This window comes from Lytechinus pictus, chromosome 9 (genome assembly GCF_037042905.1).
Source record: "Lytechinus pictus isolate F3 Inbred chromosome 9, Lp3.0, whole genome shotgun sequence".
In the NCBI taxonomy this organism is placed as follows: domain Eukaryota; kingdom Metazoa; phylum Echinodermata; class Echinoidea; order Temnopleuroida; family Toxopneustidae; genus Lytechinus; species Lytechinus pictus.
Window position 1 is genome coordinate 15,546,707 of NC_087253.1, and position 16,875 is coordinate 15,563,581.

At 35.9% G+C, this 16,875-nt stretch overlaps 1 protein-coding gene across 1 annotated transcript; it reads left to right on the forward strand.

Moving 5' to 3' along the window:
- Positions 1-13,211: 13,211 nt before the first annotated feature.
- LOC129268751 (glycoprotein 3-alpha-L-fucosyltransferase A-like) lies at positions 13,212-14,700 on the forward strand. The gene has a single exon (XM_054906258.2). It carries the CDS (start codon positions 13,215-13,217, stop codon positions 14,328-14,330), a length of 1,116 nt encoding a protein of 371 aa, XP_054762233.2. The 5' UTR covers positions 13,212-13,214; the 3' UTR covers positions 14,331-14,700.
- The last annotated feature ends 2,175 nt before the right edge of the window (positions 14,701-16,875 follow it).

A 16,875-nucleotide genomic window follows, 5' to 3' on the forward strand; every position in this document is an offset into this window, starting at 1 on the left:
TTAATGTTAAGACAAGAATAATAACAATAGTACAAAACGAAGGAGAATCTACAGCATCATACAAGTCCAGTTGTTTTAAATTGTTTCAAAATGATTCTAAGCGATGAATTAAAATCCCAATATACTGCTTCTGCAACGATTATCTACTACTACTACTACTACTACCACTACGACTAATTATAACAATGATGATAATAGACTACTATACTACTACTACTACTACTCACTCGATCATAGTACTACTCACTACTATACTACTACTACTACTACTACTATACTACTAGTACTACTACTACTGCTACTACTACTACAATTCTTACATGTAATGATAAGAAGAAGAAAACTTGGAAGAAGAAGAAGGTCGAAGGCGAAGAAGAACAAGAACAAAAAAAAATAATACTTATAAATAATTAATAATATACTACTACTACTACTACCAATAATAATAATAATAATAGTGATAATAATATTAATAGTAATCATGATAATATTGACAAACTATGTAATTAATAATTAATAACAGTTTCAAAATGATGCTAATGATAATAAAGTATACTACTTCTACTACATGATAAAAACATAATAATAATAATAATAATAATTATAATCAAAATAATAATAACAATAATAATAAATTATAATAATATCGATAATATATAACTACATTAACTACTCTATTGTACTATTACTACTACTACCACGACGACTACTAATAATACTAATTGAATAATACTACTAAAATAATCACCACTACAACTAATTATAATTATAATATGAAAACAAAGTAAAAACTACTTGTATAGCAATTTATAATCAACAAAATCATAAAAAGTGTTGTCCAGTTAGTTTCCCCTTAAAGGGATCGTCCAGGCTGAAAATATTTCTATTTTAATAAATAGAGTAAAATTCACAGAGCAAAATGCTGAAAATTTGATCAAAATCGGATAACAAATAATGAAGCTCCAGTTTCATCATTATGATAGCTGTTCTGTTGTCGCGATAATGAGAACTGGTAACAGATGGACAGACAAACGGTGCACAAACAGATGGAAAACATGATGCTTCCAGCAACTTCACTGTAGTAAAAAAATCCAATCACTGTTATTGCAGTAACATTTACGGTAAGACAGACATATTTTATTATGGAACACCTGATACCATGGTTATCAGGTGTTCCTGATAAAAAGCACTGCTTTTTAGTGGATCCCTCCATTTTCTCAGAATTTTGTTTTATAATGGTTATGATATTTTGCTTATATCTAATACTCTGTTTTGTTTTACTGTTACTTATAGATAAATATCATATATTGTACATGCCTCAATTTATTTTGCCTGTATGATAAGTTCATTGTAACTATTTTGACCACATGCATTACTTTGTTCTGTTGATAATGCAATATAATAAATTGAATTGAATTGAATTAATGGTGTAGACTGGAGGCATAAAAAGAAAATAGATTCTTAAATTTATATATTTTTCATATTCACTGTTTTGATAAGTTTTGTCATTTTTTAGGACTTTCACTATACCTGCATGCCCCGAATATACCATCTTCAAACTACAGTACTTTACATCAAACAAAGTTTGCCAGCAACTGAAAACATAAATTTTATTTGAACACATATTCATCAAACTTGTAAGAATCTTAATCTTACATTACAATGCATCAACAAACATTGTCTTATACCTATAATAATGATTGCTTTTCTTTCATCTAAAAATAAACAAAGGTCTATTTTACATCCTACTCATATAATAATGCAGTGTCATACCAACAATGGTGATGGAATATGTTATTCTTCTTCCATGACAGTGAGAGGGCAGATTACCAGCAATTCGGCAAAGGCAAATGATGAAGGCAAACGTTCGTGTTGAACATGCATTTGTATATGTTCTGCATATTTCTTCGGTGCGGACTTTTACATCGCGCGCCCAGCTGATAATGTACACAAACGTAGACTCTTCACTAGTCGCTTTTTAGCTATATTTGCGGAGATTGCCTTCGCCAGGGTGTAAAACGGAAACGCGCCTCCCGGACGGACCCCAGACCCCACCGACAACCGTAGGCATACATCGCCCACAGCCCTCGGCAAGCATCGGGACTCCGAAAAAGAATTATCGCCGCGGGGGACCCTGCAAAGCCGGACGAGAGGGCGACGCCGAACCGATCAAGACAGTGCCCAGCGAGACAGCAAAACGCAGCACTTCAAGCGGCCGAGCCCACCCGCACTTGGACTCCGCCCCACGACGCATACATGCCAGGAACCGCAGAAGCATAATGCCTGAAAAATAATACATGTAAATGATGGAATCTATTAAAGGTTAAACATACTGAGGTAATTCAAATCCCTGTCAAGGGTACAATACAAGTTACACAAATGCACTTTGATTTATGTGCGGGGGGGGGGGGGGGGTGTTGCAAGAAAGTATCTACAACCAGATGCCAAATTCAGATTTAAAATTCACAAGTGGCAGATAAACCTCAACCAAAATTTCCGTCAACACAAGAAGCAGGCCAACAGTCAATCAATCGCAAACCTACAATTAGTAAAAGATTTATGAATAATTGACATTAAAACCTAAAATTGACATACAATCGATTGTGAGTCTCCTGCAACACCCTAATAGATCATAATTACTGCAAATTTGTGGTATTGAATGCTCAAAAGCACACCGTAGACAGACAATATATAGAACATTCAATAAAATGCATACATGTAATTACATGATTACACCTCAGTTAACTGCCCAGAGTTATATTTTGCCAGTTTTATTATGTTTAAGATATGTGTTGTGCATGCATGTGCACATACTATCTGATACACACCAAAACATTTAGTTTGCTAGTGGTAGAATGAGATGCAAGTACATTTGTACAAGGAGAAAATACACCCTACTTCATCATCTGACCAATTTGCTATTGAAAGCTCTACTTGCTGTGATCAAAAAGGACCGCCTGTATCTCTCAGTCTTCACCTTTGGCAATCTAATTCTACCAGACCTGTTTATAATAACTTCATCATGAAGTGGATGTGACTTGTCATGCATTATGATATTAAGCCTAGACAGAAGAGCTGATTCAACAACATCTTCTAGGTCTTGCATGGGTATACCAATAACTTTGCTAGCTTGGGATACAATCTTGGTTAGTTTAACCCTATTCTTTTCTGTCAAACCACTAAACCATGCAACTGAAGAGAAAGATAAGACAGACTGGATGACACTCTGATAAAAGAGAGTAAGTGTCTGTTCTCCTACGTTAAATGACCTGAGTTTCCTGAGAAAATACAATCTTTGATTTCCTTTTGACTGAATTTTTCTGGTGTTTTCATCCCAGCTTAGAGTATCCTGTACCAATGTACCGAGATATTTGTACTCTGACACCTGTTCTATTGCACTTCCCCCCTATGGTGATAATCTCATTGTCCCTTCTGCCAGTTTTACGAAAGTCCAATACCATCTCTTTGGTTTTCTGGGTATTCAGAATCAGTGATGTCTGTTGACACCATTCGCCAAAATCATCAACACACTTCCTGTATGCTGTTTCTTCATTATTCTGAATTAATCCTACTATACATGTGTCATCAGCATATTTCAAAACATGGCAAGATGGGCTAACTGGACTATCACTGGTTAATAGTGAAAACAAAATGGGACTTAAAACACAACCCTGCGGTGCACCTACATTCAGTGTCCTACTGTCGGAGGCTACTTCTCCATGGTGAACTTGTTGTACCCGATTAGTCATAAAATCACCTATCCACAATGACAGATACGGGTTGACTTTCATTACAGAGTGTAGCTTCTCTATTAAAACCTTTGGTACAATGGTATTAAAGGCTGAAGAGAAATCGATATACAAAACTCTGACATATGATTTACTCTGCTCTAAATGTTTGATTATTGTATGTAACAAGTAGGTTATAGCATCATCAACATATCTGTTATTCCTATATGCAAACTGAAGTGGGTCAAGGTAATCCCTAGTCTGCTTAACCAGAGTTTCCTTAACCAGTTTTTCGAAACACTTCATTATAACAGGCGTAAGAGCAACTGGTCTGAAATCATTAAGTGTAGTAGGCTTAGGAACCTTTGGAATTGGAATGATTTTTGAGCATTTCCAAATATTGGGTACATGAGAAACATCAAAAGACCATTGGAATAACCTACAGAAAATGTGGCATAACTGCTGTGCACACAACTTAAGAAGTTTACCTGACAGGCCATCAGGTCCCATTGATTTGCTTGTTTTGATGGATTCCATTACCTTCCTCACCTAAGTGACATCAACCAGTATTCTGTCGCTATTTGGTGTACATTCCTGTATTTCTTGAGCATAAGAATCATACAAATCAAAAAATCTTTGATCACATTTATCTTTATCAAATCTACAGTAAAACTCGTTTAAGTCCGAAACAAACTTTGCTACATCTTCACCAATGATGTTACCTTTCCTCTTAGGAATGTCAAACCCTGTTATCAACTTTAGTCCTCTCCAGGCTTCTTTGGGGTTACCTTCGCGGAATTTATTTTCCATCTTTTTACCAAACTTTCGCTTCCTAGAATCAATGTGTCTCTTAAACTCCCTTCGAATTCTTTTAACAGTTTCATGGTCATTACTATGAAATGCTACAGACTTCTCGTGTATAAACTTCCTACAACTTTTATCTACCAAAGGTTTGTTATTTGGATAATCCTTGAAAGTTTTTTCTGGAACTATCATGTCCTCACAGAACTTTATATAACTAGTTACCACTTCTGCCGCCTCATCCAGGGATGATGGATCCAAAAGAACGTCCCAATCTGTACAGTCCAAACAAGCTCTCAAGGTTTCTGTTGTGCTGTTTGACCAGACTTTCATCGTCCTTCTCATGGGCTTCTGACATTTCAACTTCTGTCTAAACTGGGGAATGAGATGGATAATGTTATGATCAGAATTCCCTAGGGGTGGCTTAGCTACTGCCTTAAAACCATTTCGCACACTACCGTAACATTTATCTAGTGTGCGATCGCCCCTTGTTGGTATATTGACATACTGATGAAAATAGGGCATAACATTGCGTAGGTTGCAACTATTAAAATCTCCAAGAATAATCTGGGCTGTATCTGGGGATGAAGCTGCGATCCTTGAAGACACGTCTTGTATCTTTGATGCCGCACTATCTACGTTAGCATTAGGCTGGATGTACACGACTATGATACATAGATTAGAGAATTCTCTGGGTAAGTAATGTGGTCTGGCTGAGAAACACAGAAGTTCAATATTTTCAGAGCAGTAGCTTTCATTGATCTTCACATTGCTTTCATCACACCACCTTTCATTGATATATGCACAGACACCTCCTCCTGTCAGCTTTCCAGATGCTTCTGTACGATCACCCCTCACACACACAAATCCATCCAGATCAGTATCCGCTGTAGTGTCTTTAGGTGTAAACCAGGTTTCCGTAAAGCACATCAAACAACTGTCACGATACTCATGAAGATAATTCACACACACTTTCAACTCGTCCATCTTATTTCGTAAGGATCGACAGTTACCTGATATGATCGAAGGCAGCGGTGGTCGATAGGCTCGCCTTCTCAAGCGGGCTCTCACTCCCCCTTTCCTTCCTCTCCTCCGTCGTCTAATCTCCACTGGAATGTCGTAGTCGGGCGCTGAACTGCGGGCCCCGTCAGATCCGGCTAACCCAAGAAGTGTGCATCGATCATACGTGATGCGGCTGACCGGTAATACCGTTCCAATGTGTGGTAATTCATAGTGCACAGGGCTCGCTCGTTGTTCACGCACAAGTCCACAGATCAGTATGGTCAAAACCAGGATTTTCCAGTATGGGATAAAACAGGAACTCTCCATCCTGGTTAATATCGCTTATAGATATATACAATGTGCTGAACTAAAATGATAGTGCTGAACAAACCGAAGAAGACGAAAAAAATAGTGAAAATAAACTGAAAAAGACGAGAAAAACAAAAAGCCCGTGGTCGCCGCGGTGCAGCGCCCTCTATCCAGTAATTACTCAATACTGCAATAAGTATGTTACCAAGTAGCAAAACATTAACTTTCCTCACAAAACATTTTAGTTTCTCTATACAAATGCAATTATAGGTCAATGTGTCCTCTGTAGTATACGTAGACGTCTGAAAAATGTTCAGACTATGTATTTATCATGTTTATAGCACACAGTCAATGAGAGACAACTCACAGTTCACTCCCCCTTTAAACGTTTGTGGAGTTACTTTTTAGATCTCTCATTGACAAAAAGGAGTGAGAGAGAGAGAGAGCAAAAAACAATAAAAGGAAATTCAAATATGTGAACTGTTACCCGAAAAACCTAGAAAAGGGGCAATGAAAATAAATTTTTAGATTTTATTTAGTTTGCAAAGGTGCATCCTTAACCTTGTAATTATATATAACCTGTCAAAATTGATAATTATTAACCCACACGAGTACTTTTATTAAATTAAATTCAATTCAAATTTTATTAAAATCATGAGTCGCAGCTAAATGGCTGAACTGGTCATGTATACAAAGTATAATCAATTAAAAGACTCATTACATATTTCAAATATAAAAGCAGTAAGCTTTGTAAAAACTGGTTTGATTGAATGCAAAATATATTAAGAGAGAGCTAATTAAACAAAAGTTTGAAGTTTGATCACTTTAAGCATTTAAGCAACTATGCAATCTCAATTAAACTTTCAAGTACTCCAAAATGGTAAAATGAAAATCTTGTGTCTCAGCAAATACATGTATTTAACCTTTCGACTTCGAATTTTCCCTACACATGCTACAGGAAAGATAACAGTGCCCCACAGCTTTTATTCCACAGTGTGTTCACAGTATGAAACACGATGAAATCACCTTCACACTGTTAAATTTGAGCATTTTAACATTGTCAATTACATCTTCACACTGTGAACACACTATGAACACACTGTGAATACACTATGAACACATTGTGAACACACTCTGAACACATTGCGAACACACTCTGAACACATTGCGAACACACTGTGAACGCACTGCAAACACACTTTAAAACAAGCAAACACTGTGAATACAGTGCGAACACATTGTGAACACACTGTGAAGACACCCTATGACACACTGTGAACACATTGTTAACACATTGCGAACACACTGTGAACACATTGTGAACACACTGTGAACGCACAGCAAACACACTATAAAAGAAACACACAATGCAAACACATTGTGAACACATTGCAAATACACTATGAACCAATTGCGAACACACTAAGAACACATTGTGAACACACTGTGAACGCGCTGCGAAGACACTATTAACACAGTGTGAACACAATGCGAGCACACTGTGAACACACTGTGAAAACAGTGTGAACACACTATGAACACACTGTGAACACATTGCAAATACACTGTGAACGCACTGTGAACACACCCTGTGAACAAATTGTGTGACACACTGTGGATACACTGCAAACACAATGTTAACACACTGTGAAGATATTGTGTACACAGTGTGAACACACTGTCATCACAATGCGTACACACTGAACACATTGCGTACACACTGTGAACACACCTTGAAGACATTGTGTGACACACTGTTCTTTTCAGCAGAGTTGACAGTATGATGAGAAGAAGAATTATTCTGTCCGATTTAATTCTTTTAATATTTAAACATAATTAGCTACGTTATTTATTTTCTCTGGCGACATATAGTTGGTTTGGGGTTGGCCGGTCACATATGAAATATAAAGGGCATGAAGCCTCTCTTTATGTTGCCATCCCATGTATTACCCCATTATGCCTATGAGTTCTCTCGTTATATTCTGTTTATGACAAGGGAATATACTTTAAATTGTTATTACTTGCTGCTTTGCGAGGCCTTGATTTTTGTCATCCCGGCATGGGTATTTAAGGCTAGTATGATTTCATCTTATATTATGCTGCACTCAACCCAGGTGAGGTAAATGGGTACCTGGCAGGAATTAAATGCTTCTGCCCTGTAATGAAGGCCACCTGGATTATAATATCGAAGTCCTTTGGAAGCGCACATGGACACATCATTTTGCTTATTCAATTCAATTCAAAACGGTTTATTCAAGTAAAAACTTGAATCGAGGCATATAACCGAATAAATTACAAGTTTTGACCCCCCAAAAAAACATTTAGACCATTTTAATCAACTACAAAATTTCATTACAGCTTTAAGTGTCCTTTTCAAAGCCAATAAACCAAACCTGGAATGAAATGGGGATACATGCTCAAAACAGAAGAAACTTAAAAAGAAAATGAGATGAAAACAAAATGACACCATATTGCGGGTGACAAAGGCATTTATGCCTCTTTCCCAATATTCTACTGCTGTCGATAATAACTGTACGACATGAAATCAACTCCGGGCACCGTATTTGACCTGACTAGACACTACAAGCGATTCATTAAGAAAAAAAAACACAGACCGCAATTCGATTTCCTGTGATATCAAGAAACGTTTTCCTTCGATATACATGTATATATATTTTTTTTGTATAAAGTAGTTTTTATTGACAACTTCAATTCATATACAAAATAAAATATATATAACAAATAGAAGTTTGATGTCTTTACAAATTAATAAATACCTTGACAACTTATGAATTTAACATTTTTTTTCTTGAATGTTACAATAAAACACAATCATGTCAGACATCTTCTAAAACATAATTATAAATAACATTGATAATAATAATATGCATTAAAAATAAAACTTCTACAATAAGTTCAACATATTGAATTTTTTTTTTAGTGTCAAATACACACAAAAAAATCATTGATAAAACCTAACGAATTAAAGCCATCAGCATATTTTTTTAAAAAAACCCACTGCCTCGGCCTCTTCACTCAAATAAAATCAATCTCAACAACAAACTCAGCCCTGGACCCTACCCCCCTCCCCCCGACCCTCCCTAAACACCCCCATCCCCTATCCGGTGGAGAGCTGGCTCTGGGCTCCAATAAATGGTCTAATAATTAAGTTTTCCCATTTAGAGAAATGGATTGTAAGAGTCCCCCTCTTTGTTGCTAAATTATTTTCTTCTCTTTGATCCCCCTAATACTATTTTTTATTTCATTCAATGAAGGATGTTTTTTTAATTCTCGGTTTTTGTAAATAAGATATTTAACTAAAATCAAAACATGATTAATTAATTGATATTTACCTTTACTTTTCTCCTGCTTCCCGAAAAGAATTTCCTGCCAACTAAATTTATTTATTTCAAAATTTAAACTTCTTGCACACAGATCCCAAAGTGATTTTGAAAATTCACAAGTATAAAATAGATGTTCATACGTTTCTTCTTCCTTTTCACAAAATGAGCATAAATTGGTCGAAACAAGACCAAAACGGAAAAGGTGGAGGTTAGTGTATATAATATTATGCAAGAGTTTATACTGAAACTCCCTTAATCGACTATTCAGTGTGCAATATCTTAGTCTTAAAAATATACTTTCTACTTCCTTATTGGTAAGATCATAATTCGTTCTAATTTTGTCGAAAATAGAAGGTTTAATTTCATTTTCATTCAACAGCTGTTCGTATATTTCTTTTGATTTTAAAAGCATTAAATTAGTTTTCTTACCCAAATTGAAATCGATTCCAGAGTTATGCTTTGCATTTATTTCGATATTGTTCTTCCAACTAACGGGTAAACAGGCATATATATGTTTGATCTTTTCAACATCATTTGCATCTAAATTCAAATTAAGAAAATGTGCATCACATTTTAGTTTACCATTATTATCCAAAATATGATGCAATTTATAAACCTCTTTATCGTATAGAATCTTATCAAATATACAACTCCCTTTATATCGAATAAGCTTATTATTAAAAATCACCACTTTCCCAAACTCTGTACTTCTAATATGTCTTATATTTAATACCCACTCTTCTAATAAGTCCATGTAAAATTTGGAAGCTGTAACTTTCAATAAACCTGGTATATAGTCACATGAAAATATCAAATCTCCACCCAAATGTTTAGTGGCAAAATTAAAGTACTGTTTCCATTTCATATCTTCATCTTTATTTAAAAGTCTTTTAATCCACATTATTCGCTGTGCCTTTACCTGCACAGGGAAGTTTAACATCTTTAATCCTCCTTGCTTATAGTCTAAAAACATTGTATTCCTATTAATTTTATCTTTCTTACCTTTCCATAAGAAATCAAAAGTTAATTCATCCAATGATTCATAAACCCACTTAGGAACAGGAGTTAGAGACGCTCGATAGAGGACTTTAGAATAGATATGCACCTTTAATAGTTGAATCATCCCCATAAGCGTTATATCCCTTAGCTTCCAAAAGTTCAAGAGTGTTTTAATTTTGCTTAAGATTTCTTTATAATTTAGATCTTCTTTCTTATGTTCATCTAGGGTGAAACATACTCCTAAAACTTTAAGAAAATCAACGATCTCGCCGAAGGAGAAGTCATAATCCAAATGCTGACATGAGCCTAATTTTAATACTTTAGTTTTTTCATTATTGATTTTTAATCCAGAAAGTTTTTCAAAATCTGCAAATAAAACTTTTAGTCTATCAACTGATTTTACATTACGAGCAAAAACTGTCATATCATCTGCATAAAGTACTAATTTTATTTCTTTATCTCCAAATTTAATTCCTTCAATCAAATTATCTTTTCGTAATTTATGAGCCATTACTTCAATACACAAAATAAAAAGGTAAGGACTAAGAGGATCCCCTTGCCTCACCCCCCTTTTTATTTCAAAATAACCGGTGGAATTTCCTTCATTTAAAACACAAATTAGAGTGTCAGTAGACAAAACTTTGACCCATCTCTGAAAGGAAATACCAAAACCAAAAGCCGTCAGAGCCTTTTGAAGAAAATGATGTGATAACGAGTCAAAGGCCTTCTCAAAATCTATAGCTAACAAAAAACCAGGTAGATTAAAATGGGATGTATGAAAAATAACGTCATCTATAGTACGAATGGCCTCACAAATACTTCTACCTTGTATGTAACCCACCTGATCCCCCACAACGATTTCATTAAGTATTTTCTTGATTCGCTTAGCCAAAATTTTTGTTAAAATTTTATAATCCACGTTAAGAAGGGATATAGGTCTATAATTTTTCAATAAAAAGAGGATCTTTCCCATCTTTAGCGATTAACGTAATAAGTGCTTGTTTTTGCGACGATGCTAATTCCCCGGACCAATATGCCTCATTTAAGGCATCTTTAACTAAATCTCCAATATCCGGCCAAAAAGTATAGTAGAACTCCGAAGAAAGACCGTCATTTCCAGGTGATTTATTATGTTTCAATTCTTTTAAAATTTCTAGACATTCTTTGTTACTTATTAACCCTTCACAGAGTTCTCAAGATGTCTCCGCCAATTTAGGTAATCCTTGAAAAAATTCATAAAAGAGGTTATCCGAACACACGCACTCTACTTTATCATACAACCTACTGTAAAATTTCCCAATTTCTTCACTTATTCTTTTTTCATCACAACGGATGTTTCCATCTGTGGTTTTAATTTTTTTTATTGTGGTTTTTGTCTCACCTGCATAGCAGAGTGAGACTATAGGCGCCGCTTTTCCGACGGCGACGGCGGCGGCGACGGCGGCGTCAACACCAAATCTTAACCTGAGGTTAAGTTTTTGAAATGACAGCATAACTTAGAAAGTATATGGACCTAGTTCATGAAACTTGGCCATAAGATTAATCAAGTATTACTGAACATCCTGCCTGAGTTTCATGTCACATGACCAAGGTCAAAGGTCATTTAGGGTCAATGAACTTAGACCATGTTGGGGGAATCAACATCAAAATCTTAACCTAAGGTTAAGTTTTTGAAATGTCATCATAACTTAGAAAATATATGGACCTAGTTCATGAAACTCATACATAAGGTTAATCAAGTATCACTGAACATCCTGCATGAGTTTCACGTCACATGACCAAGGTCAAAGGTCATTTAGGGTCAATGAACTTTGGCCGAATTGGGGGTATCTGTTGAATTACCATCATAACTTTGAAAGTTTATGGATCTGATTCATGAAACTTGGACATAATAGTAATCAAGTACTAGTATAACTGAACATCCTGTGCAAGTTTCAGGTCACATGATCAAGGTCAAAGGTCATTTAGGGTCAATGAACTTTGGCCAAATTGGGGTATTTGTTGAATTACAGCCATAAATTTGAAAGTGTGTTGGTCTAGTTCATAAAACTTGGACATAATAGTAATCAAGTATCACTGAACATCCTGTGCGAGTTTCAGGTCACATGATCAAGGTCAAAGGTCATGTAAGGTCAAAGAACTTTGGCCACGTTGGGGGTATTTGTTGAATTGCCATCATATCTCTATAAGTGTATTGGTCTAGTTCATAAAACGTGGAAATAAGAGTAACCAAGTATCACTGAACATCTTGTGCGAGTTATAGTAGTTTTCAAAATCAGCACTGCTGCTATATTGAATCGCGTGATGCAGGTGAGACGGCCAGAGGCATTCCACTTGTTCTTTTATTACTTTGCATCAACTGGTTGAAATAACGCGAGTCTCTTTCACCACATTCATACAAGGAGGCACGAGATCGAACCTTAACACCTTCATTAACATAACTATAAATTTCCCTTAATTTCTCTTTTGTATTTTCTAGTTTCTCTAAAGTATTTGCATCAGTACGATCTTTCAATTGTTCTTCTAAAAACTGTATTTCTCTTTCTAAATCCGTTTTCATTTTCCTTCTTTTATCAGCTAATTTTTTCGAAACAATAGATAACGATAGATATCGATATATAGAGATATATATCGATCATCAACCTACATCTGCCGCCTCAGTCGGTGGTGGATCTAGTTAGTACATACTACCACGTTGTGTATGAACAAACTGGCTTTGAACTTTTCCTGGACAACACCTATATGGCTATACAGGCTTAATATACTGTATGTTTGTATACCAGGATGTGAAATTCGATGACGTCGATATTGTTGTACGAAGTTGAACCACACTTTATCCTTATTTCAGTACATCTAACTTGCTTCTGCCTTCTTGGAATATCAAAGAACCATGGTGACGAAAAATGGTAAGCCGATAATATCACTTTGCTTGGCAATACTTTCTGGTTTTCTAATCGCCGGACTATTAAGATTCGATCTTGCTCGCTTCTCGGCAGCGAATAACTTAAGACACCCCCTAATTGCTCATTACATGTCAGAAACAAACGCGGAAGAGGATGGAATTAATGAAAACTCACCAGAAGTTCATAGGGAAAGGTCTCCCCTATTTCAAAATAGAGCTGGACATTCGAAAGAAAGATTACCTTGCTACCGTCAGATCCAAGTATGGAGGGGCAAAAGTCGCCCTTCAACGCCGATAAAAACAGAATGCCCAGGTCTGAAGTGTGGGATAAGTTTTGTTCAGGACACAAGTTATGAGACTTTGGAGAACAGTGATGCAGTAGTTTTCTTTCATAGATCGCACTGGGATTGGACAGAGATGCAGAGTAGACGGCCACCAAATCAAGCTTGGGTTTTTTATTCTTTAGAGAGTCCTCTGCACACGGGGGAAAACTCAATTCCACCTGTTGAACTTGATCGTATATACAACTTTACGATGTCGTATAGGCCGTCGTCAACGATTCATAGTCCGTATGGTCTTTACGATAAATCAATACCACAAATATCATCAGGTGAAAGTCGGAATTGGGCAAAGGAAAAAAGCTCTTTGGTAGCATGGGCTGCATCCAATTGCGGTGTAGCATCCTGGCGCCGTCATGATTTTGTAAAAACACTTGCAAATCACGTCAGAGTCGATATGTATGGTCCTTGTGGAACATTGGCTTGCGACAGATATTCAGACGATTGCTGGAATAAAATCAAGGCTCACAAATTTTATCTAGCAGTGGAGAACAGCGAATGCAGGGACTACATCACGGAGAAATTCTGGTATAACGCGCTCATGCGTGACATTGTACCCATCGTTTATGGTCCACCGAGGGAAGATTATGAGCGCGTAGCGCCACCAAATTCTTTCATACATTTACAAGACTTCAGTAGCTTTCATGAACTGGCAGATTATATTAATCTTCTAGATTCCAATGATACCTTGTACAATTCATATTTTGAATGGAAAAAACATGGTTTGGTTAGAAGAGTAGGGGTAAATTTTGCTCTAAATCCACCATTTCTGTGTAAATTGGTCTCGAAGATAATTGATCATGAACAAAAACTACAGGGTTTTCACCAGGAAGAAGTGCACCCTTCAATCCACGATTATTGGTCAACTTCGTGCCACAAACCGACTGGATTTCCTCATGATTTTTAAAATATGTAGAACATAATACTATCAATGGTAATGTCGCTTATGATGGTGATTTGTGCTTATGGCGACACTGACGACGGTGATGATGAAGCAATGAAATGTCGATCACTTTCCTTTTTTTTTACAAAGGGTGGCCACCTAACGTATTAGTTGTAGCTTCAGCAAGAAATAGAAAGTTTCCGCACCGGGAAACAGAACGCACCCATGAACATAAAAACTGCATGTATAGAAAATGCCCGTCAAATGACAATAAACAGCTGTGAGGTCATTGTCGAAAATTTGGCGAACCGGAGCAGCAGATCGTCGTAAGCTTCAAAGCCGACGAAAAATTGCAAATATTTCGTTTGTCCAGACTCCACCACGAAACCGCTGTTTTGATTTACCGATTTTGCGTGTTTTCTAGTAAAAATAATATCCTAAAATAGTATCATAAGCATAAAACATATCTTTTCTTAAGCATAACATTTGAACTAGGAACACAATTCACAAGATATGATTTTATAAGGTTTTGTCTACAATACCCGATTACATTGTAATTTTAAAATACTTTGATAAATTTATTGAATGTTATAGGGGATAATCTGAATTTAATTTATACATGATTATTGTAAGATGTGAAAATATTTATTATCCTGATATTTTTTTATCCATCATCTCATTATACTGTATATTGACCTGATGTTTCAATAGTATGCATATGCAGATGTCACAAAACCTTTATCATTGATGATTAGATTTCTGCATTATTGTTCAGTATTGTTCAAATTTATTATATTATCTTTAAAACGTCTGTACATAAATAGTATATGCTCCGAATGTATATTTTGTTTTCCCGGCATTAATCTTCCACCAATTATCTTACTTAGTTTATGGTAGTGCAGTAAGATAAGGATTATCCAGTATGGTAGCTTCAAATCATTTTTATTTGAGCTGTATTAGCACAGCATACTTACCTGTTTATGGATCTTATATACTTTTTACAATCAAATAATAGCTTTTTTCATTGGCATCGATCAGTGTTATCTGGTCATCGCAGTGCTTTTCCCGCTGAGATTTATTAATGCACATGCTGAATTCCTGCATACATTAACAGATAATGAACATGGATAATGAACCTTTTCGTACTTGTGATCGGTTCTTTTTAATTTTTTTTCCTACATATTTCTTTGTTATATTCAGATCCTTTACATATGCTATTTTTTGTTATACGTATTCATAATACACATTGCATGCATCGTGTGTTGCTGGGTTGAGTGAATCTTAATGTTCATGATGTTTGCCTAACCTAGTATTTGAACCCATTTGGACCAAGGGTTTTGTCGGTTGAGTGGATGATCATTGATCAAACTTGTAAAAAAAGAAAAGAAAAGAAAATCAACACATTGCAAAAGTGGTTCATTAAATTCCTATTGCTGATGTTTTTATTTATTTTTTTAAAGCACATGTGCCTACAAATGTAAAATCGTTTCTATGGATAAATTTCATTCATACTACTGGCCTGGTAAACATATCTGGCCCAGGCTACTCTTAGTAAACCTAATTTTATCTTGATGTGAGTAAAACATTAGTAAAGCAGTTATGTCACGCTGATTTGTTTTGACTCAATTTTCTTCTTCTTTAACGATTAGAATCGAGAAGATGTATTTTAACAGCTTAGTCAGATGGACAGTTCTTAATTCGGTTAAACACAAATGCCGTCAAATTATTATTCTTAACAATGATTTTTTTGTATATGCAATGATTGTCATTGATCCATAGTCATGATAACTGAGTAGCGCATGTGTTCTTATATTACTTGCAAAATGCTTACTGTGGAAGCGCCGTGGTGTAGCGGTTCTGACTCACGCCTTGTAATCAGAGGGTCGTGTGTTCGAATCCCACCATGGCCTAGCGTCCTATGGCAAGGCGTCAATCCACAATTTGCCACTCTCCACCCAGGTGTTAAATGGGTACCCGATAGGATGCGAAAGCCTATGTAGTATGCCTATCAATTGAGTCTTGGAACTCTTGTTGGAATGCTCCCCAGGGAGTGGAGAAGGTGCATACATTGTATGCGGGCATGCAAGGATCCGATGACCGGGGTAATAATATATCTGTAAAGCGCTTAGAGACGTCGTTCAGATGTGTTAAGCGCTATATAAATGCGGAATATTATTATTATTATTACTTCGATCATGTTTATACAGTCGTGTTTATCCCACAAATAAAAATACTTGCCACGATTAAACGTTGGATTATTCTGGCACTCGTTCATTTCAAAATTATTGTTTCTTTCTATAAGGTCACAGTGTACGTATTGTAAGTAACACTTCTATATTTTCTGTGCGGATAGCTTAATGTTTTTTTTTTTTTTTTTGGGGGGGAGGGGTTGGCGCGAATCTATGTGGCTTTTGATATTGACTTACGTTCATGTACGCGTAAACTTATTATCAATTTGAAAGAATACATCCTCAATCTGTATATTTATCCTTTTTCGTTTGTCCTTAGTGGTGCGAATGAAATATCTTCCAAGTTATCTAAATAAGGGTCGTTTTATCAGTATAGTAGT